The sequence below is a fragment of the Haematobia irritans genome, chromosome 4 (genome assembly GCF_050003625.1).
Source record: "Haematobia irritans isolate KBUSLIRL chromosome 4, ASM5000362v1, whole genome shotgun sequence".
In the NCBI taxonomy this organism is placed as follows: domain Eukaryota; kingdom Metazoa; phylum Arthropoda; class Insecta; order Diptera; family Muscidae; genus Haematobia; species Haematobia irritans.
The window spans coordinates 33,002,075-33,024,458 of NC_134400.1; the positions used below are offsets into that span (position 1 = coordinate 33,002,075).

At 30.5% G+C, this 22,384-nt stretch overlaps 2 protein-coding genes across 2 annotated transcripts; one reads left to right on the plus strand and one right to left on the minus strand.

The window, feature by feature from the left end:
• Positions 1 to 281: 281 nt before the first annotated feature.
• Positions 282 to 22,170, plus strand: LOC142236592 (COMM domain-containing protein 4). The gene is made up of 4 exons (XM_075307821.1): positions 282 to 354; positions 21,391 to 21,531; positions 21,591 to 21,822; positions 21,887 to 22,170. Exons 1-4 carry the CDS (start codon positions 352 to 354, stop codon positions 22,111 to 22,113), a joined length of 603 nt encoding a protein of 200 aa, XP_075163936.1. The 5' UTR covers positions 282 to 351; the 3' UTR covers positions 22,114 to 22,170.
• Positions 375 to 14,591, minus strand: Lk (Leucokinin). The gene is made up of 2 exons (XM_075307822.1): positions 14,429 to 14,591; positions 375 to 1,162 (listed from the first exon to the last, which is right to left on the minus strand). The coding sequence occupies exon 2, from the start codon at positions 1,141 to 1,143 to the stop codon at positions 604 to 606; it is 540 nt and encodes a 179-aa protein (XP_075163937.1). The 5' UTR covers positions 1,144 to 1,162; positions 14,429 to 14,591; the 3' UTR covers positions 375 to 603.
• Positions 22,171 to 22,384: the final 214 nt, after the last annotated feature.

Genomic DNA, 22,384 nt, shown 5'->3' on the forward strand with positions numbered 1-22,384 from the left:
TTGAAATTATAACTGCCGATGACTTTATAAAGAATTTATCAAAACAGCGCTTCGACCGCAACGTCGGTAATACCAAAGCTGCAGACATTGTGCTACATCTATACGGTTGACATTTGTTTTCTTCGCAGAAGAGAACTTTTCGTCCTGTTGAGTTTTCATTCTCTCTGTATTGACCAATCCCTTGAAATAATGTTTGAAAAAAATGTGAAATTTAGTTTTTTTCAAACGTTGGTGTTTTTATTCTGGCAATACTCTATTTCTTTTGACCTGGTAACACCATACTCTATTACAAACAGCTGTCTCCATAGCAAGTAATAGCTTCAGCTGTTGTTGTTGTACGTGTAAATTACAATGGTGAGTGAAAATATAAACAATTATTTTATTTTCTCTTTGCTGCTTTGCTTGTAGTATATTTAATTAAATTTGGAGCATATAAAACAAGACACACATAAACTAAGTAAAAATGTAGTAATAATAATTTTGTACACTTTCAGTTTTTGTTCCACACAAATGTGATTGTGTTTGTCCACGAATCTGTAAACATCTTTCATTACCAGCCCACTCCTGTTAATCGCAAGATTCGTGATATATCAAGGGACCAGTTTAGTAGGGCAAACTCATATCTTCCGTGTGGTCTGTATTCAGTTCATTGCCCAGGCCACCACTGCCACTTCTTTTACCGCCCCATGAATGGAAACGTTGTTTCTTGCCTAAGACCACAGTGTTTCTTTTCTCATCACGCTGTTGTTGTTGCAGTGCTTGTTGTTGCTGCATTTGCTGTTGTTGCAATTTCAAGTGACATCTCTCAATGACTGCATCTCGTACAATATTCGCAAATTCCAAATCATTAAATTGAGCCATAAACAATTTAAAGAAAGTCCATATTTCGGTTTTTTGTTCCGGTGGTTGATAGTGGCCAAAGAAGGCAATTTGTGGTGGTAGATCACTATCTGGAATTGTCATAGCCTTTGTGTTATAGGCATCACAAACATCCTCAAAGCTTAATATGGCCTGTAAAAGGAATTTTCGATATTTGTTCAAATGTGTTTCACATGATTGCAGATCTCTGGTCTCGGTGGCTTTGACAAAATTGTACCAAAAACATATGAACATCATTAAAACACAGGCACGAAATGCAAACATTTTCTGGACTATACAATTTCTATAAGTAAAAGAAAGGAAAATATGGTAAAAAAATATATGTATAATGGGATATATAGCTTATAGTAAATGCCAGCTCAAAGGAGGCGTTAAATATTAGATACAACTTTTAAATGAACTTGTGATCAAAGTATTACATTTTGTGGAATTATGGTCTGGCAAGAAAGCTCTTTACGACAATAAATTTGCAACAATAATTTGTAAGAGGGAAGTGTTGTGGTGCGCTAAGGATCCGGGTAATAAAAGCTACATAAACGTATATACCTATGGTTCCCTGGTCTAAATCTATTACAGTGAAAAAAAATGTCCAATCATTATTTTGCTTTTCGAATATGTTAGTGACTATCATATTCTTATCTGCTAAAACATCTGAATACCTTGTCTCTATGATTCAACAGTTGTCAAACATGAAACAGCGATTCACGATTCATATAGGTGACGATACACAATAAAGCTGAGTGTTTAGGAACATTTCCATTTAAACAGTGTACAGGACAATCACTTATACATTGCTAATTAGATAAAAATCTGAATTTTCAAAACTATATATTGAAAGTGAAAAAGCCATCTATATAAATATTTAATCGACAAAAGCTTGAAATTTATTTAGGAAACCCATGGAACAATTATCTATAAGGTGACCACTAGCCTAAAAGTAACAATGTCTAAAACTAATGGCGATTTTTTTTTTCGCAAAAATATGTTGCCTTGGTGTTACATTATTTTTCCCTCATTCTATTTTCGCCCTAATTTTAGTGTCATTCCAAGTTATTGTTAATTCATACTATTTGGAGGGATAAAGGACCCAAATGCTATGACAGCCTCACTCATATTTTGCAATCAATTTCGAGAATGTTGCACTTTTTGTTCCAATCAAAATCGCCATAAATGACAGTATATACAAAGATCAACATTCTCGAAATTGATTGCAAAATATGAGTGAGGCTGTCATAGCATTTGGGTCCTTTATCCCTCCAAATAGTATGAATTAACAATAATTTTGGAATGACACTATTATTAGGTCGAAAATACAAAGTCTAGGTTGCAGTTTCTCCGAAAATTGTGAAATTTTGCAATGCTTGCCGAATATGGTCAATATCGGCTTAGATTCAGACAAAGTGCCCATATATGTGTTCTTCCAATTTGGGCAAATATGGCCGAAATAAATACATTTTATGCAGTGGCGTTAGATTTAATGGCCTGTTCCTGTATATCGAACGAAAGCTTTCTTTCGTATTCTAAACGAAAGAAAATTGATTTTCGTTTTTTTATTTCGAAAAGCAAGTCACTTCATATTTTGTTGTCGAGTAATAAACGAACATATACAATAAGTGTCAAGAAAACAGTAAAAGTATTGTTAACATTTGAATGAATTCTTATTTTTAATAATCAATGTATTCTCATACAAACGAATCGAACTTTCAAAAATAGAAAAACCCAAATTCATTCGAATTCGAGTGACTGCCTTTCTTTCGAACTGGTTTCCGTTCGATATACAGGAACAGGGCATAAATATTTCCCATATTTTTGTTGTTTACTAATATTGTGCTCCGGAGGTATTTTAGGACCAAATACAGCAGAGACGAATATGGTGTGTATCGGTCTACGTTTTGATATAGCCCCCATATAAACCGACCCCCCGATTTGGAGTCTTGAGCTTCTAGAAACCGCAGTTTTTATCCGATTGCCTTAAATGTAGAGATATTTTAGGACTACAAATAGATGTGCCGAATATGCTGTGTAGCGGTTCCTGTTTTGGTTTAGCGGTTTACGGTTTCTTTTTTATCCGATTTGTCCGAATTTGGATATCTAGAGGTATTTTATGATCACAAATAGATTTACTGAATGTGATGTGTATCGGTCCATGTTTTGGTATAGCCCCCATATAGACCGATTTGACTTATTGAACTTCTAGATATAGCCCCCATATGGACCGGTCCATGTTTTGGTATAGCCCCCATATAGACCGATTTGACTTATTGAACTTCTAGATATAGCCCCCATATGGACCGGTTTTCCCGATTCGACTTATTGGACAATTTGTTTCCGATTTCCTTAAAATTGGAAATCAATAGGTATTTTTGACCCACAAGGCCTGTATAGAATTTAGTTTTTATCGGACCATTTTTTGACAAAGCCTCCATATATCTCCCGATATCACTTCTTGAAGGGATAGAAGCAAAATAATCTACAAAAATTTGGAGTAAATTTTACCAAACCAAAAATCGTATTTTAACAGGTTGGCTGATAAGTTCCCGGTCTAACAAAGGAAAACAATTTTTTTTTGTCAAAATTCGTTTTTATTATTCAACATAGTTCCTTCAAGAGCGATACAACGATTATAACGACCTTCCAATTTTTTGATACCATTTTGGTAGTACTCCTTCTGTTTTGCCTCAAAATAGGACTCAGTTTCTGCGATCACCTCTTCATTGCAGCCAAATTTTTTCCTGCGAGCATCCTTTTGAGGTCTGCGAACAAGAAAAGGTCGCTAAGGGCCAGATCTGGAGAATACGGTGGGTGGGGAAGCAATTCGAAGTCCAATTCATGAATTTTTGCCATCGTTCTCAATGACTTGTGGCACGGTGCGTCGTCTTGGTGCCGCGATTTCGACCTTCAATCGCTCCAATAACGCCATATAATAGTCACTGTTGATGGTTTTTCCCTTCTCAAGATAATCGATAAAAATTATTCCATGCGGATCCCAAAAAACAGAGGCCATTACTATGCCAGCGGACTTTTGAGTCTTTCCACGCTTCGGAGACGGTTCACAGGTCGCTGTCCACTCAGCCGACTGTCGATTGGACTCAGAAGTGTAGTGATGGAGCCATGTTTCATCTAAAGGGTGATACGGTCAAAATTTGGTCAAGGGAAAACGCATGTAAATCGGTGAAATCGTTTATTTAAAAAATCAAATTAAATTTCTTTTTCAAGTTCAATTAGTATAAAATTCAGGAAAAATATTCAGTTAGGCTTTCGCTTTTCCAAATCCGAATTGCCGGGCCTCACGCTTGACACCTGCATCAGATTTTGTACAGCCACCTTGTCCACCTTCTTCGCCGCAGAAAGCCAGTTTGCCTTGAACTGCTGCTCGTCCTTAGCAGTTTTTTGGTCTTCTTTAGGTTCCGCTTGACAATAGCCCAGTATTTCTCAATTGGGCGGAGCTCTGGCGTGTTGGGAGGGTTCTTGTCCTTGGGAACCACCTGCATGTTGTTGGCGGCGTATCACTCCATGGCCTTTTTACCGTAATGACAAGATGCCAAATCCGGCCAAAACAGTACGGAACAACCGTGTTTCTTCAGGAAAGGCAGTAGACGTTTATTCAAACACTCTTTCACGTAAATTTCTTGGTTGACAGTCCCGGAAGCTATGACAATGCTGCTTTTCAAGCCACAGGTACAGATGGCTTGCCAAACCAGATATTTCTTTGCGAACTTTGACAGTTTTATGTGCTTGAAAATATCTGCTACCTTTCCCCTTCCTTTTGCCGTATAAAACTCCTGTCCCGGAAGCTGCTTGTAGTCGGCTTTGACGTATGTTTCGTCGTCCATTACCACGCAGTCAAACTTCGTCAGCATCGTCGTGTTCAGCCTCGGGGATCGGGCTTTGGCCGTCGTATTTTGTTTATCATCGTGATTTGGAGTCAATACCTTCTTGTAAGTCGATAGTCCGGCTCGTTTTTTGGCTCGATGCATGGTTGTAGACGATACACCCAGCTTATTTGCGGCATCTCGGAGAGAGAGGTTAGGGTTTCGCTTGAAACTACCGGCAACTCTCTTTGTCGTCTCAGCGGCTTCCGGTTTTCGATTTCCCCCCGATCCAGACTTCCTGGCTGTCGACAAACGTTCCCCAAACACTTTAATTACATTTGTAACGGTTGATTTGGCAACTTTTAGCGATTTTGCCAGCTTTGCGTGCGAGTAGCTCGGATTTTCGCGATGCGCGAGCAAAATTTTGATACGCAGCTCTTCTTGCTTGGACGGCATTTTGACAACTGAAGAGTGAATTCCAAAATCAAAATAGGAGCAACATTCTACACACACACCTTCAAAATGAGGGGTGTTCAGGTTTTTTAAATGCAAAATTGAAAGAAATACGTCAAGTTTATATTGACCAAATTTTGACCGTATCACTCTTTATTGTCACATATCGACGGAAAAACTCGGGTATATTACGAGTTAACAGCTGCAAACACCGCTCAGAATCATCAACACGTTGTTGTTTTTGGTCAAATGTGAGCTCGCGCGGCACCCATTTTGCACAGAGCTTCCGCATATCCAAATATTGATGAATGATATGACCAACACGTTCCTTTGATATCTTTAAGGCCTCTGCTATCTCGATCAACTTCATTTTACGGTTATTCAAAATCATTTTGTACATTTTTTTGATGTTTTCGTCGGTAACCACCTCTATCGGGCGTCCACTGCGTTCACCGTCCTCCGTGCTCATTTCACCACCCTTGAATTTTGCATACCAATCAATTATTGTTGATTTCCCTGGGGCAGAGTCCGGAAACTCATTATCGAGCCAAGTTTTTGCTTCCACCATATTTTTTCCCTTCAGAAAACAGTATTTTATCAAAACACGAAATTCCTTTTTTCCATTTTGTTCACAATAACAAAAGTTGCTTCACAAAAGACGCTCTATCTCACAAACTAATTGAGCATCGTCCTCCGTCATTTCGTCGCGGATGTATTCCCGGATTTTTCGACGTCCTATTGGATGTATTATTGTGGCGACGAGCATTTAGTGCCTTTGGTGGAGGTCACGTCGTGTTTGTTGTTTGCTGGGTTTAGCCTTTCTCGTGGCCTTCCTGGAATTCTGGGTTCGGCTATTGACGGCACTGGGGGGATCTTCACGCTTCCCAACAAACCTCGGGTGGAGCATCGTGTGGTGCTCACCACAGCACTCCAAACACCTTTCCCGACTTTTGAATTAATCCTTTTGTGGGATTCAGCCAAACAATTAAAACAATAGCAATAGCCGAATTGCAAGGTCCGTATGTATTTCTATAGAAAATTTTGTCAATATTTTATTTCTATAGAAAATTTTGTCAAAATTTTATATCTATAGAAAATTTTGTAAAAATTTTATTTCTATAGAAAATTTGGTCAAAATTTTATTTCTATAGAAAATTTTGTCAAAATTTTATTTCTATAGAAAATTTTGTCAAAATTTTATTTCTATAGAAAATTGTGTCAAAATTTTATTTCTATAGAAAATTTTGTCAAAATTTTATTTCTATAGAAAATTTTGTCAAAATTTTATTTCTATAGAAAATTTTGTCAAAATTTTATTTCTATATTTAATAAAAAATTTTGTCAAAATTTTACTTCTATAGAAAATTGTGTCAAAATTTTATTTCTATAGAAAATTTTGTCAAAATTTTATTTCTATAGAAAATTTTGTCAAAATTTTATTTCTATAGAAAATTTTGTCAAAATTTTATTTCTATAGAAAATTGTGTCAACGTTTTATTTCTATAGAAAATTTTGTTAAAATTTTATTTCTATCGAAAATTTTGTCAAAATTTTATTTCTATAGAAAATTTTGTTAAAATTTTATTTCTATCGAAAATTTTGTCAAAATTTTATTTCTATAGAAAATTTTGTCAAAATTTTATTTCTATAGAAAATTTTGTCAAAATTTTATTTCTATAGAAAATTGTGTCAACGTTTTATTTCTATAGAAAATTTCGTTAAAATTTTATTTCTATCGAAAATTTTGTCAAAATTTTATTTCTATAGAAAATTTTGTTAAAATTTTATTTCTATATTTAATAAAAAATTTTGTCAAAATTTTACTTCTATAGAAAATTGTGTCAAAATTTCATTTCTATAGAAAATTTTGTAAAAATTTTGTTTCTATAGAAAATTTTGTCAAAATTTTATTTCTATAGAAAATTTTGTCAAAATTTTATTTCCATTTGTTTTGTTTTGTTATTGTTGGTTTTGTTCTTTGAGCATTGTTGTTGTTTTTTTTTTATTGCAGCTTAAAACCATACATTGACTAAACTACAAGTGTAGCTTAACCAACAGAGGAAAAGAATGTTTGTCAAATTTATTTGGGCAAAGCCCTATAGACTGCAAGATGGTTGGATGGACGCACGTTTCGGAATTACCACATTCCTCATCAGCATCCTCTACTTGCAGCAAAACTATCAACCAATTATCAGAATAAATTCAGGCAGTTTATTAAACCCAACAAAAACCACACTTGAACCCTCCGAAAAAAGGTTTAACATTGATAGCCGGCTTATGCCGAAATAAATTCGAAACAAACATATCTCTTTTCCTATGCCACTGTCAAATCATCGATTTGAATTCACATGGATGGGTTTATTTTGAGCGTGCCTCCTCTTCTTTTTCCATTTGTTTTGTTTTGTTATTGTTGGTTTTGTTCTTTGAGCATTGTTGTTTTTATTTTTTATTGCAGCTTAAAACCATACATTGACTAAACTACAAGTGTAGCTTAACCAACAGAGGAACAGAGGCTTTGCCCAAATAAATTTGACAAACATTCTTTTCCTCTGTTGGTTAAGCTACACTTGTAGTTTAGTCAATGTATGGTTTTAAGCTACAATAAAAAAACTTTGTCAATATTTTATTTCTATAGAAAATTTTGTAAAAATTTTGTTTCTATAGAAAATTTTGTCAAAATTTTATTTCTATAGAAAATTTTGTCAAAATTTTATTTCTATAGAAAATTTTGTCAACATTTCATTTGTATAGAAAATTTTGTAAAAATTTTATTTCTATAGAAAATTTTGTCAAAATTTTATTTCTATAGAAAATTTTGTAAAAATTTTATTTCTATAGAAATTTATGTCAAAATTTTATTTCAATAGAAAATTTTGTAAAAATTTTATTTCTATAGAAAATTTTGTCAAAATTTTATTTCTATAGCAAATTTTGTCAAAATTTTATTTCTATAGCAAATTTTGTCAAAATTTTATTTCTATAGAAAATTTTGTAAAAATTTTATTTCTATAGAAAATTTTGTAAAAATTTTATTTCTATAGAAAATTTTGTAAAAATTTTATTTCTATAGAAAATTTTGTAAAAATTTTATTTCTATAGAAAATTTTGTCAAAATTTTATTTCTATAGAAAATTTTGTCAAAATTTTATTTCTATAGAAAATTTTGTCAAAATTTTATTTCTATAGAAAATTTTGTCAAAATTTTATTTATATCGAAAATTTTGTCAAAATTTTATTTCGTTGTTGTTGTTGTTTTTTTTTTTTTTTTTTGATTTCAGCTTAAAACCATGTATTGATTAAACTACGAGTGCAGCTTAACTAACAGAGGAAAATAATGTTTGTCAAATTTATTTGGGCAAAGCCCTATAGACTGCAAGATGGTTAGATGGACGCACGTTTCGGAATTACCACATTCCTCATCAGCATCCTCTACTTGCAGCAAACTATCAACCAATTATCAGAATAAATTCAGGCAGTTCACTAAACCCAAAAGTAAACCACACTTGAACCTTCCGAAAAAAAGGTTTTACATGATAGCCGGCTTATGCCGAAATAAATTCGTACAAACATATCTCTTTTCTTTTGTCACCGTCAAATCATCGATTTGAGTGCAGTTGGCTGGGTTTAGTTTGAGCGTGCTTCCTCTTTTTTTTCGTTCGTTTTGTTTTTTTTTTTTATTGTTGGTTTTTTTCTTTAATCATTGGTGTTGTTTTTTGATGTCAGCTTAAACCATGCATTGACTAAACTACAAGTGTAGCTTAACCAACACAGGAAAATAATGTTTGTCAAATTTATTTGGGCAAAGCCCTATAGACGTGCGACCATCCAACCATCTTGCAGTCTATAGGGCTTTGCCCAAATAAATTTGACAAACATTCTTTTCCTCTGTTGGTTAAGCTACACTTGTAGTTTAGTCAATGCATGGTTTTAAGCTGAAATCAAAACAACAACAACAATGATTAAAGAAAAAAACCAACAATAAAAAAAAAACAAAACGAATGAAAATTTTATTTCTATAGAAAATTTTGTCAAAATTTTATTTCTATAGAAAATGTTGTTTTCTATAGAAAATTTTGTCAAAATTTTGATTTCACTTGTGACTAAATGCAACGCCTGAGAGTATGCTAATATTTCAATAAACATATTCTATGAAGGTAAACTGAGACTAATCCAGTGAAGTGTAAATGTTTGGTGAGAGATTTTTAATGAATTTCAGATAAAATAGTTGCCACGTTTATTTGCAAGAAATGATTTCACAATTCTATATAAAAACTAATATGAATGGCTTTATTTTTTTGTTTTTTTTTTTATGAATGAGAATGAGTGCTACCTTTTAATTTAATATAATTTAATTTGTTATCATATGTAAGAGAGATTTTTATACCCACCACCATAGAATGGTGACGGGGGTATAACAAGTTTGTCATACCGTTTGTAACACATCGAAATATCGATTTCCGACTATATAAAGTATATATATATTCTTGATCAGGGAGAAATTCTAAGACGATATAAGCATGTCCGTCTGTCCGTCTATCTCTCTGTTGTAATCACGCTACAGCCTTCAATAATGGCGATATCGTCTTGAAATTTGGCACAGATTCGTCTTTTGTTTGCAGGCAGGTCAAGTTCGAAGATGGGCTATATCGGTCCAAGTTTTGATATATACCCATGTTCCGATATCCACTTCAATTCCACTTCCACTATTCACGTCAAATCCACGAATGTGAAAATTTGGTGTTCTTAATTCCACGTTCTTTTTTGAACTTTTCTGTAACCAGCTGGGTTGCACAAATCACACAAAAATTCACTAAGGCGGAAATCAAAATAAGTGGAATCAATAGACTTATTATAATTTATTATTTTTATACCCTGCGCCACACTGTGGAACAGGGTATTATAAGTTAGTGCATATGTTTGTAACACCCAGAAAGAGACGAGATAGACACATGGTGTCTTTGGCAATAATGCTCAGGGTGGGTCCCTGAGTCGATATAACCATGTCCGTCTGTCCGTCCGTCCGTCTGTCTGTGAACACATTTTTGTGATCAAAGCCTAGGACGCAATTTAAGTCCAATCGCCTTCAAATTTCGCACATGTTCCTAATTTGGGTCAGAATAGAACCCTATTGATTTTGGAAGAAATCGGTTCAGATTTAGATATAGCTCCCATATATATATTTCGCCCGATGTGGACTTATATGGCCCCAGAAGCCAGAGTTTTATACCGATTTACTTGAAATTGTGTACAAACATAACACTTAGGCGTATAGTCAAGTGTGCCAAATTTGGTTGAAATCGATTCAGATTTAGATATAGCTTCCATATATATCATTCGCCCGATATGGACTAATATGGTCCTAAAAGCCAGAGTTTTGGCCCAATTTGTTTGAAATTTTGCACTAGGAGTACAATTAGTTGTGTAGCTAAGTGTGCAAAATTTGACCGATTTTAGTTGAAATTTTGTACAGGGAGTAGAATTAGCATTGTAGCTATGCGTGCCAAATTTTGTTAAAATCGGTTCAGATTTAGATATATCTCCCATATATAGCTTTCGCCTGATTTACACTCATATGACCACAGAGGCCAATTTTTAACTCCGATTTAGTTGAAATTTTGCACAGGCAGTAGAATTAGCATTGTAGCTATGCGTGCCAAATTTTGTTAAAATCGGTTCAGATTTAGATATAGCTCCCATATATATGTTTTTCTGATTTCGACAAAAATGGTCAAAATACCAAAATTTTCCATGTAAAATCGCCACTGTTTAGTCGAAAAGTTGTAAAAATGACTCTAATTTTCCTAAACTTCTAATACATATATATCGAGCGATAAATCATAAATAAACTTGTGCTAAGTTTTCTTAAAATTGCTTCAGATTTAAATGTTTCCCATATTTTTTTTACTAACATTGTGTTCCACCCTAGTGCAACCTAACCTAACCTAACTTAAATTTTGAGTCTATAGATTTTGTAAAAGTCTATCAAATTCTGTCCAAATCGAGTGATATTTAAATGTATGTATTTGGGACAAACCTTTATATATAGCACCCAACACATTTGACGGATGTGATATGGTATCGAAAATTTAGATCTACAAAGTGGTGCAGGGTATAATATAGTCGGCCCCGCCCGACTTTAGACTTTCCTTACTTGTTTTTTAAATTAAAAATGACGCAGTTTTAATAAAACTCATGTATTAAATATAAAACATTTAAAATTTTTTACGCGAGTACTTTTTTTAACCGGAAATACATCCATCTTGTGTATTTCCGGTTAAAAAAGAGGTATTCTAGGACCTTCTAGGACCTTAAGATGGTGTGGCGAAAATGGTGAGTATCGGTCCATGTTTTGATATAGCCCCCATATAGACCGATCTAGAATCCGTATTTTTTATCCAATATGCCTGAAATTGGAAATCTAGAGGTATTCTAGGACCATAAAGAGGTGTGCCGAATATATTGAGTATCGGTACAGTTTTTTATATAGCCCCCTCATAAACCGGCCCTCCGATTTGGGGTCTAGATTCTAGAACTACAATTAAATGTGCTGAATACTGTGTGTATCCTTCCATGTTTTGGTATAGCTCCCATTACACCGAACTGCCGATTTAACTCCTAGGGTTTCTAGAAATTGTAGTTTTTATCAGATTTGCCACAAATTGAAAATATACTGGTATTTTAGACCCGTAACAAAGTGTATATGATTTAGTTTTATCGGTCCATTTGGTAAGGCCTCCATATAGACCGATTTCACTTATTGAGGGTATAGAAGGTGCACTGATCATGAAAATTGCTTGAAACTGAATGCAATTTTCAGATTTTACTTCTCGTAGTCATTTAAATAATTGGGATGAAAATCCACAGATTATAGATTTCAAATCAAATCGTTATTTCATCATTTTCTTACACAATTTCAAGAGATGTTTATGATTCCTCTAAAACTCAAACAAAAAATGGTTCTTATAAATTCAGAATCTGATCTAGTCTTCATAGGTAAAATCTTTACATTTATCTGATCTGCTTGGGAAAATATCTGTCATCAAATTTTCAAAGAAAACTATTATATTTGATTCATGGTGGTGGGTATTTAAGATTCGGCCTGGCCGAACTTACGGCCGTATATACTTGTTTTTTATAAAAATTTACACTTTGTAGAAATTATCATCGACAATATTCAATGCGGGGTTTATAAGATTCGGTTCTTGTTATACCCACCACCATAGAATGGTGACGGGGGTATAATAAGTTTGTCATTCCGTTTGTAACACATCGAAATATCGATTTCCGACTATATAAAGTATATATATTCTTGATCAGGGAGAAATTCTAAGACGATATAACGATGTCCGTCTGTCCGTCTGTCTGTCTGTCTGTCTGTTGTAATCACGCTACAGTCTTCAATAATGAAGCAATCGTGCTGAAATTTTGCACAAACTCGTCTTTTGTCTGCAGGCAGGTCAAGTTCGAAGATGGGATATATCGGTCCAGGTTTTGATATAGTCCCCATATAAACCGACCTCCCGATTTGGGGTCTTGGGCTTATAGAAATCGTAGTTTTTATCCAATTTGCCTGAAATTGGAAATCTAGAGATATTGTAGGACCACAAATACGTGTGCCAAAAATTGTGAGTATCGATCCATATTTTGGTATAGCCCCCATATAGACCGATCTCCCGATTTTACTTCTTGGGCTTATAGAAACTGCAGTTTTTATCCAATTTGCCTGAAATTTGAAATCTAGAAGTATTTTATGGCCATAAAGAGGTGTGCCAAAAATGGTGAGTATCGGTCCATGTTTTGGTATAGCCCCCATATAGACCGATCTCCCGATTTTACTTCTTGGGCTTATAGAAACCGCAGTTTTTATTCAATTTATCTGAAATTGGAAATCTAGAGGTATTGTAGGACCATAAAGAGGTGTGCCGAAAATGGTGAGTATCGGTCATTATTTTGGTATAGCCCCCATATATACCGATCTCCCGATTTTACTTCTTGGGCTTATAGAAATCGTAGTTTTTATCCAATTTTCCTGAAATTTTAAATCTAGAGGTATATTATGACCATAAAAAGGTGTGCCAAAAATGGTGAGTATCGGTCATTATTTTGGTATAGCCCCCATATAGACCGATCTCCCGATTTTACTTCTTGGGCTTATAGAAACCGCAGTTTTTATCCAATTTATCTGAATTTGAAAATCAAAAGATACTTTAGAACCGTAAAGAGGTGTGCCAAAAATGGTGAGCATCGGTCCATGTTTTGGTATGGTGCCCGTATAAACCGACCTCCCGATTTGGGGTCTTGGGCTTATAGGAACCGTAGTTTTTATCCAATTTGCCTGAAATTGGAAATCTAGAGGTATTTTAGGACCATAAAGAGGTGTGCCGAAAACGGTGAGTATCGGTCCATATTTTAGTATAGCTCCCATAAGAACGATTTCCAGATTTAACTCCTTGGGTTTCTAGAAACCGTAGTTTTTATCTGATTTGCCTGAAATTCTAAATATTCTGGTATTTGAGACTCAGAAAAACGTGTATCGGATTAAGTTTTTATCGGTCCATTTGGTAATGCCTCCATATAGACCGACTTCACTTCTTGAGGGTGTAGAAGGCCAACCGATCATGAAAAGTGCTTAAAACTCAATGTAAAATTTCCAAATTTTACTTCCCGGTGAAAATCTACAGATTTAAGATTTCAAATCAAGACGTTATTTTATAATTTTCTTGCACACTTACAAGAGATGTTAATAATTCCTCTAAAACTCAAGCAAAAATGGTTCTTATAAATCCAGAACCTGATATAGTCCTCATAGGTGAAATCTGTAAATTTATCTTCCGGAAGTGTCCTCAAGCCCTCCTGAAATTTCAAAGGAAACCCTAATATTTGGTTCATGGTGGTGGGTATTTAAGATTCGGCCCGGCCGAACTTACTGCTGTATATACTTGTTTTTAATTCTATTTATTTTTTTTTAAAGAAAAACACTAACACATTATACTTTTCGAGGATTTACAATTGTTTGTAATTAGAAAAATTTTAAAATATTCGTATGTCATAAATTGTATTCATTTACTTTCTTAATAATTTTTTCTCTTTCTTTCTATTTTCTTTTTTTTATTCAAATCTAGATGGAAATTTCATAGGCAATCCTTTGCCAAAGGCACAATTTGTAGTAATCACTTTATAATCAAATTCACAGAGGATATCTTATTAACACTCTATCCTTAAAGGAATTCCTAAGAATTTTCACTAGACTACGTTTGGTATTGCGTTAAACTTTTGCTTTTTACCTTTTTTGGGGTTAAAATTGAATTAACACTAATTGCCAAAAACAAAAAACCGAACACCAAGTGAAAGTCCAAAAACACAAATCCACTTTATGAAGATGACAAGAAATGATTATCCTTGGATGTTTCTACACTTGGGCCACTATGAGTGTTGTGAACTGGATGACTATTAAATGAATACTGTGCATTGCGATATGATTCACTTCTTATTTTATACTTGTAGCTAGTAGCTCCAGTGCCAGCAATTGTCAAACATCTTTCTCCCAAAGTAGCAGTGGTAGTCATAAAGGATAAAACATTTCTTGTTAATCGTCAATTTCATTCTTAATGACAAAATATAATTTTAAAACAGTTAATAAAATAATTAACAACAAAGGATGAGCGAGAATAACTCGCTTTATAGTACTAAGACTTAGAGTAACTTAAACGGCATGTCCTTAAGGAAGTTTGGTCCTTTTTAATTCATCATATCCTCCACATTTCTACAGTTTGTAATGTTTTGACAAATTAAAAAAATAAATAAAAATAAATGACAATTTAGTGAGGCGGGGGAGGAGGCATTTGACTTTATCTAAGTGCCGCCTCTTCATCATATCAAAAAGACTATGGATTTGCATGAACCAACAAGTGTTCTAAAGACCAACAGCAAAAAAAAGGAAATGTTTGCTTTGTAGTGAGCCATTGAATGCATGAGAAATGGTTGAGAGTTCCATGCGGAATATAAAAATGTTTGAAGAATTGTTTGTTTATTTGTTGGCGTCGTCGTCTTTTTTGTTGTTGTTATTGTTGAAGCTATTACATTTATTATTAATTATGTATATGACAAATATAGGTATTTAAGTAAACTTTTTAATTATCACTGGAATGACAGTAGTCTATTAGGTTCAGTACACTAAAATAGGTATAAGATATGCAAAATAGGGAAAGGGAAGATTAAACAAGTAGAAATAAAATTTTAATAAAAAATTTTCTATAGAAATAAAATTCCGACAAAATTTTCTAGAGAAATAAAATTTTTACAAAATTTTCTAGAGAAATAAAATTTTTACAAAATTTTCTAGAGAAATAAAATTTTTACAAAATTTTCTAGAGAAATAAAATTTTGACAAAATTTTCTAGAGAAATAAAATTTTGACAAAATTTTCTATAGAAATAAAATTTTGACAAAATTTTCTAGAGAAATAAAATTTTTGCAAAATTTTAGTTAATAACAAAATTTGGACAAAATTTACGTTAATAATAAAATTTTGACAAAATGTTCTATAGAAATAAAAATTTGACAAAATTTTCTATAGAAATAAAATTTTGACAAAATTTTCTAGAGAAATAAAATTTTTACAAAATTTTCTATAGAAATAAAATTTTGACAAAATTTTCTAGAGAAATAAAATTTTTACAAAATTTTCGTTAATAACAAAATTTTGACAAAATTAACGTTAATAATAAAATTTTGACAAAATGTTCTATAGAAATAAAATTTGGACAAAATTTTCTATAGAAAAAAAATTTTGACAAAATTTTCTATAGAAATAAAATTTTGACAAAATTTTCTAGAGAAATAAAAATTTTACAAAATTTTCTAGAGACAAAATTTTCGTTAATAACAAAATTTTGACAAAATCTACGTTAGTAATAAAATTTTGACAAAATTTTCTATAGAAATAAAATTTTGACAAAATTTTCTATAGAAATAAAATTTTGACAAAATTTTCTAGAGAAATAAAATGTTGACAAAATTTTCTAGAGAAATGTTGACAAAATTTTCTAGAGAACTAAAATTTTCGTTAATAACAAAATTTTGACAAAATTTACGTTAATAATAAAATTTTAACAAAATTTTCATTGGAAACAAAATTTTGAGAAAATTTTCAATAGAAATAAAATTTTTGTTAAACAAGTAGAAATAAAATAAAAGTAGAAATAAAATTTTGACAAAATTTTTATAGAAATAAAACGTTGACAGCATTTCCCATACAAATAAAATTTTAATACAATTTTAATAGAAATAAAACTTTGACAAAATTTTTTATAGGAATATACTTACTTTTGCGAAATTTTTCAATAGAAATAAAATGTTGACAAAATTTTCTATAGAAATAAAATTTTGACAAAATTTTCTAGAGAAATAAAATTTTGACAAAATTTTCTAGAGAAAATTTTCTAGAGAAATGTTGACAAAATTTTCTAGAGAACTAAAATTTTCGTTAATAACAAAATTTTGACAAAATCTACGTTAGTAATAAAATTTTGACAAAATTTTTTATAGAAATAAAATGTTGACAAAATTTTCTATAGAAATAAAATTGTGACAATATTTTCTATAGAAATAAAATGTGTATAAATTAGAATAGAAAGAAAATTTAGACAAAATTTTCTTTAATAATAGAATTTTAACAAAATTTTCATAGGAAACAAAATTTTGAGAAAATTTTCTATAGAAATAAAACTTTGGTTTAACAAGTAGAAATAAAATTTTGACAAAATTTTCTAGAGAAATAAAATTTTGACAAAATTTACGTTGGTAATAAGATTTTGACAAAATTTTCTAGAGAAATAAAATTTTCGTTAATAACAAAATTTTGACAAAATTTATGTTAATAATAAAATTTTAACAAAATTTTCATTGGAAACAAAATTTTGAGAACATTTTCAATAGAAATAAAATTTTTGTTAAACAAGTAGAAATAAAATAAAAGTAGAAATAAAATTTTGACAAAATTTTTATAGAAATAAAACGTTGACAACATTTCCCATACAAATAAAATTTTAATACAATTTTAATAGAAATAAAATTTTGACAAAATTTTTTATAGGAATAGACTTACTTTTGCGAAATTTTTCAATAGAAATAAAATGTTGACAAAATTTTCTATAGAAATAAATTTGTGACAATATTTTCTATAGAAATAAAATTTTTACAAATTAGAATAGAAACACAATTTAGACAAAATTTTCTTTAATAATAAAATTTTAACAAAATTTCCATTGGAAACAAAATTTTCAGAAAATTTTCTACAGAAACAAAATTTTGGTTAAACAAGTAGAAATAAAATAAAAATAGAAATAATATTTTGACAAAATTTTCTATAGAAATAAAATTTCGACAAAAATTTTGACAAAATTTACGTTAGTAATAAAATTTTGACAAAATTTTCTAGAGAAATAAAATTTTCGTTAATAACAAAATTTTGACAAAATTTACGTTAATAATAAAATTTTAACAAAATTTTCATTGGAAACAAAATTTTGAGAAAATTTTCAATAGAAATAAAATTTTTGTTAAACAAGTAGAAATAAAATAAAAGTAGAAATAAAATTTTGACAAAATTTTTATAGAAATAAAACGTTGACAACATTTCCCATACAAATAAAATTTTAATACAATTTTAATAAAAATAAAACTTTGACAAAATTTTTTATAGGAATATACTTTTGCGAAATTTTTCAATAGAAATAAAATGTTGACAAAATTTTCTATAGAAATAAATTTGTGACAATATTTTCTATAGAAATAAAATTTTTACAAATTAGAATAGAAACACAATTTAGACAAAATTTTCTTTAATAATAAAATTTTAACAAAATTTCCATTGGAAACAAAATTTTCAGAAAATTTTCTACAGAAACAAAATTTTGGTTAAACAAATAGAAATAAAATAAAAATAGAAATAATATTTTGACAAAATTTTCTATAGAAATAAAATTTCGACAAAATTTTCTAGAGAAACAAAATTTTTACAAAATTTTCTAGAGAAATAAAATTTTTGAAAAATTTTCGTTAATAACAAAATTTTGACAAAATTCATGTAAATAATAAAATTTTGACAAAATTTTCTATAGAAATAAAATTTTGACAACATTTTCTATACAAATAAAATTTTAATACAATTTTAATAGAAATAAAATTTTGACAAAATTTTCTATAGGAATAAATTTTCTATAGAAATAAAATGTTGACAAAGTTTTCGATAGAAGTAAAATTTTGACAAATTTTTCCAAAAAATAACATTTTGACAAAATTTTCTATAGAAAAAAATTTTGGACAAAATTTTCTTTAGATATAAAATGTTGACAAAATCTTCTATAGAAATAAAATTGTGACAAAATTTTTTATAGAAATAAAATTTGTACAAATTAGAATAGAAACAAAATTTAGACAAAATTTTCAATAGAAACAAAATTTTGACAAAATTTTCTTTAATAATAAAATTTTAACAAAATTTTCATAGGAAACAAAATTTTGAGAAAATTTTCTATAGAAATAAAATTTTGGTTTAACAAGTAGAAATCAAATGTTGACAAAATTTTCTATAGAAATAGAATTTCGGCAAAATTTTCTAGAGAAATAAAATTTTTACAAAATTTTCTAATGAAATACCATTTTTGCAAAATTTTCGTTAATAACAAAATTTTGACAAAATTTACGTTAATAATAAAATTTTGACAAAATTTTCTATAGAAATAAAATGTTGACAACATTTTCTATACAAATACAATTTTAATAGAAATAAAATTTTGACAAAATTTTTTATAGGAATAAACTTTTGGGAAATTTTTCTATAGAAATACAATGTTGGCAAAATTTTCTATAGAAATAAAATTTGTACAAATTAGAATAGAAACAAAATTTAGACAAAATTTTCAATAGAAACAAAATTTTTTATAATAAAATGTTGACAAAATTTTCATTGGAAATAAAATTTTGAGAAAATTGTCTATTGAAATAAAATTTTGACAAAATTTTCTCTAGGAATAATATTTTGACAAATTTTTTTATAGAAATAAAATTTTGACAAAATTTTCTATTGGAATAACATTTTGACAAATTTTTCTCTAGGAATAACATTTTGACCAATTTTTCTCTAGGAATAACATTTTGAGAAACTTGTATATAAAAATAAATTTTTGATAAAATTTTCTATAGAAATAAAATTTTAACAAAATTTTCTATAGAAATAAAATTTTGACAAAATTCTCTATAGAAATAAAAGTTAAAGAAAATTTAATAAATAAAATTTTGAAAAAAATCTATACAAATTAAATTTTGAAATAAAATAAAATCTTGACAAAATTTTCTATAGAAATAAAATTTTCAGAAAATTTTCAACAGAAATAAAATTTTCAGAAAATTTTCAACAGAAATAAAATTTTCAGAAAATTTTCTATAGAAATAAAATTTTGACAAAATTTTCTATAGAAATAAAATTTTGACAAAATTTTCTATATATATAAAATTTTCATACAATTTTCTATATAATTAAATTGATGACAAAATTTTGTATAGAAATAAAATTTTGACAAAATTGTCGTTAGCTGCCAATTGGTAGAAGTGAAAGTCAATCTTCAATATTGAAGTTCTTCTAATGAACCTTTTTATATCCTAAACCACATAGTGGTCTTTGATCTTTGAACTTTGAAATGTGCTTACCAGAAATATTGACTTTAGACCCCATAAAATATATACCGTTCGACTCAGCATCACATCCTGAGTCGATCTAGAGCTTGGTGTCCGTCCGTACCCTAAACCACATAGTGGTCTTTGAACTTTGAAATGTGCTTACCAGAAATATTAACTTTAGACCCCATAAAATATATACCGTTCGACTCAGCATCACCTCCTGAGTCGATCTAGAGCTTGGTGTCCGTCCGTCCATGTATTTGTTGTTCGCACGATTCCGGTCGCAATTATTAACCGATTTTGATCAAATTTGGTATGTTGGGTTTTTTTGGTACGAGGACGAACGCTATTCAAATTTAGATATAGCTCCCATATATATGTATCGCCCGATTTTGATAAATGGGGTCAGATTTCTTTCATTTACTAACCGATCGGCGTCAAATTTGCCACAAAGTAATCCAATAGACTACCCTTTAAGTGTGCCAAATTTCATCGAAATCGGTTCAGAATTTGATATAGCTTCCATATATGTGGCCATAAGTCCCTTATTTATCAACCGATCTGACTCAAAGTTGGCCAAATCTAATTTTCTATAGTATTTACTATATGTGCTAGAAATCATCGAAATTGGTTCAGATAAAGCTATAGCTCCCATATATATGTATCGCCCGATTTTCAGAAATTTGGCCATAAAACTCTTATTTATCAACCGATCTTACTCAAATTTGGCTGACTATAATGTTCTATAGTACTGACTAAATGTGTAAAATATCATCCAAATCGGTTCAGATTTAGATATAGCTCCCATATATATGTAGCTCCCAATTTTCCAAAAATGTGTCCATTATAACCTTATTTTTGACCGTAGATGCCTCATTCATAAACCGATTTTATTCAAATTAAGCACAAGGTAATCTCTTGTAATATCAACAAAACCTGCAAAATATAATCCAAATCGGTTCAGATTTAGATATAGCTCCCATATATATGTATCGCCCTTTTTTGAAAAAATTACCCATTACAAATTTATTTCTGACCATAATAGCCTTATTTAGTATCCGATCTTACTCTAATTTAATAATGGACTCAATATTAGTGGCATACTAACTCTGTAGGTGCAGAATCAACTATAGCTCCTAATATCGCACATTTCTGTTCTGATTGTGATAAAACCCCCATAAACATGTACCCCTTAATGCTCTTAAATATGGAAATGCGGTTTATCTTCCAAACCTATTCCATTGGCACCCCACAAAAATTGTTTACTAATTCAGTAGGGATGGTTTAGGGTATGATATAGTCGGCCCCGTCCGACTTTCTACTTTACTTTATATTGATGTAAATGCCTAGATAAGATTTAGATTAAGATTTCCTTCTTAATAAACAATCTACATCTCATCTCTAACTGAGTGTATTCCATATTTTATACGCCAATTAAGCAGAGCAAATGTTTATTTAACGAATGATGATTATTTTATGCACAATTAAAAATAATTTTTAATTGAGATATTCAGTAATGGAATTTAATTTAATGTTCACTCTCTCTCTCGCACTCTCCCTTTGGTAGAAATTCCGATTTTGTGGCGATGGTGATTGTCCCGATTGGGTGTTGGGCGAGATAATCTCAACACTGTCCATTTTGGAAGCCAGTCAACTAAAGTGTCTAGCAGATTTGGTAGCCAAAAAAATATTGGGAGAAAACTTTGATGTAAGTATGTCAAGCCAATTTATGTATGTTTGACTAATTTAAAATTTTCAATTCCTTAGGAGGATAAAGTGAAATCATTGACGTCAACTGTATCTGCTGATGGTAAGACCGCCATAGCCTGTATTCATTTTCTACTGAACAATGCGGCACGTCATAATGCCAGTGAACTGGTGTTCAATGAGGAAATACAACAATTGGGTTTGCCCAAGGACCATGCAACGGCTATGTGTTCAGTATTAACGGAACATGCAGCAGCCATACGTCAGCGTTTGATTGATAAGTCCTTTAAAAGTAAAGATTATCCCTTTATAGGATATTATCATAGGACTAATTTTTCTTCTTTGCTATTTTGCAGTTAATGAACTAGAGTCAATTCGTTTTCTACCACCTACAAGTGATAGCATAAACTGCAGTCGTTTCGAATTGAAAATCTCTCAGGAATTAGTGGATGGATTACCTCAGGATACTACGCATGTATTGCATATAGAAAATAACCAAATGCGTGTACTATTGGAGGAGATGAAATATGCCCGTAGTATTATGGACCAGTATAAAGTTATGAATGATGATAATAAAAGTTGAAATCGGTAAAAGCAAATAAACAAAACATTCTGCGTAATGGGGCTTATTATAATATAATTTTGTCAAAATTTTATTCCTATTGAACGTTTTGTCAAAGTTAAATTTTGCCAAAATTTTATTTCTATGAAAATTTTGTCATAATTTTATTTCTATAGAAAATTTTCTCAAAATTTTATTTCTTTAGAAAATTTTGTTAAAATTTTATTTCTTTAGAAAATTTTGTTAAAATTTTATTTCTAGAAAAATTATTTACCAAAATTTTATTTCTATA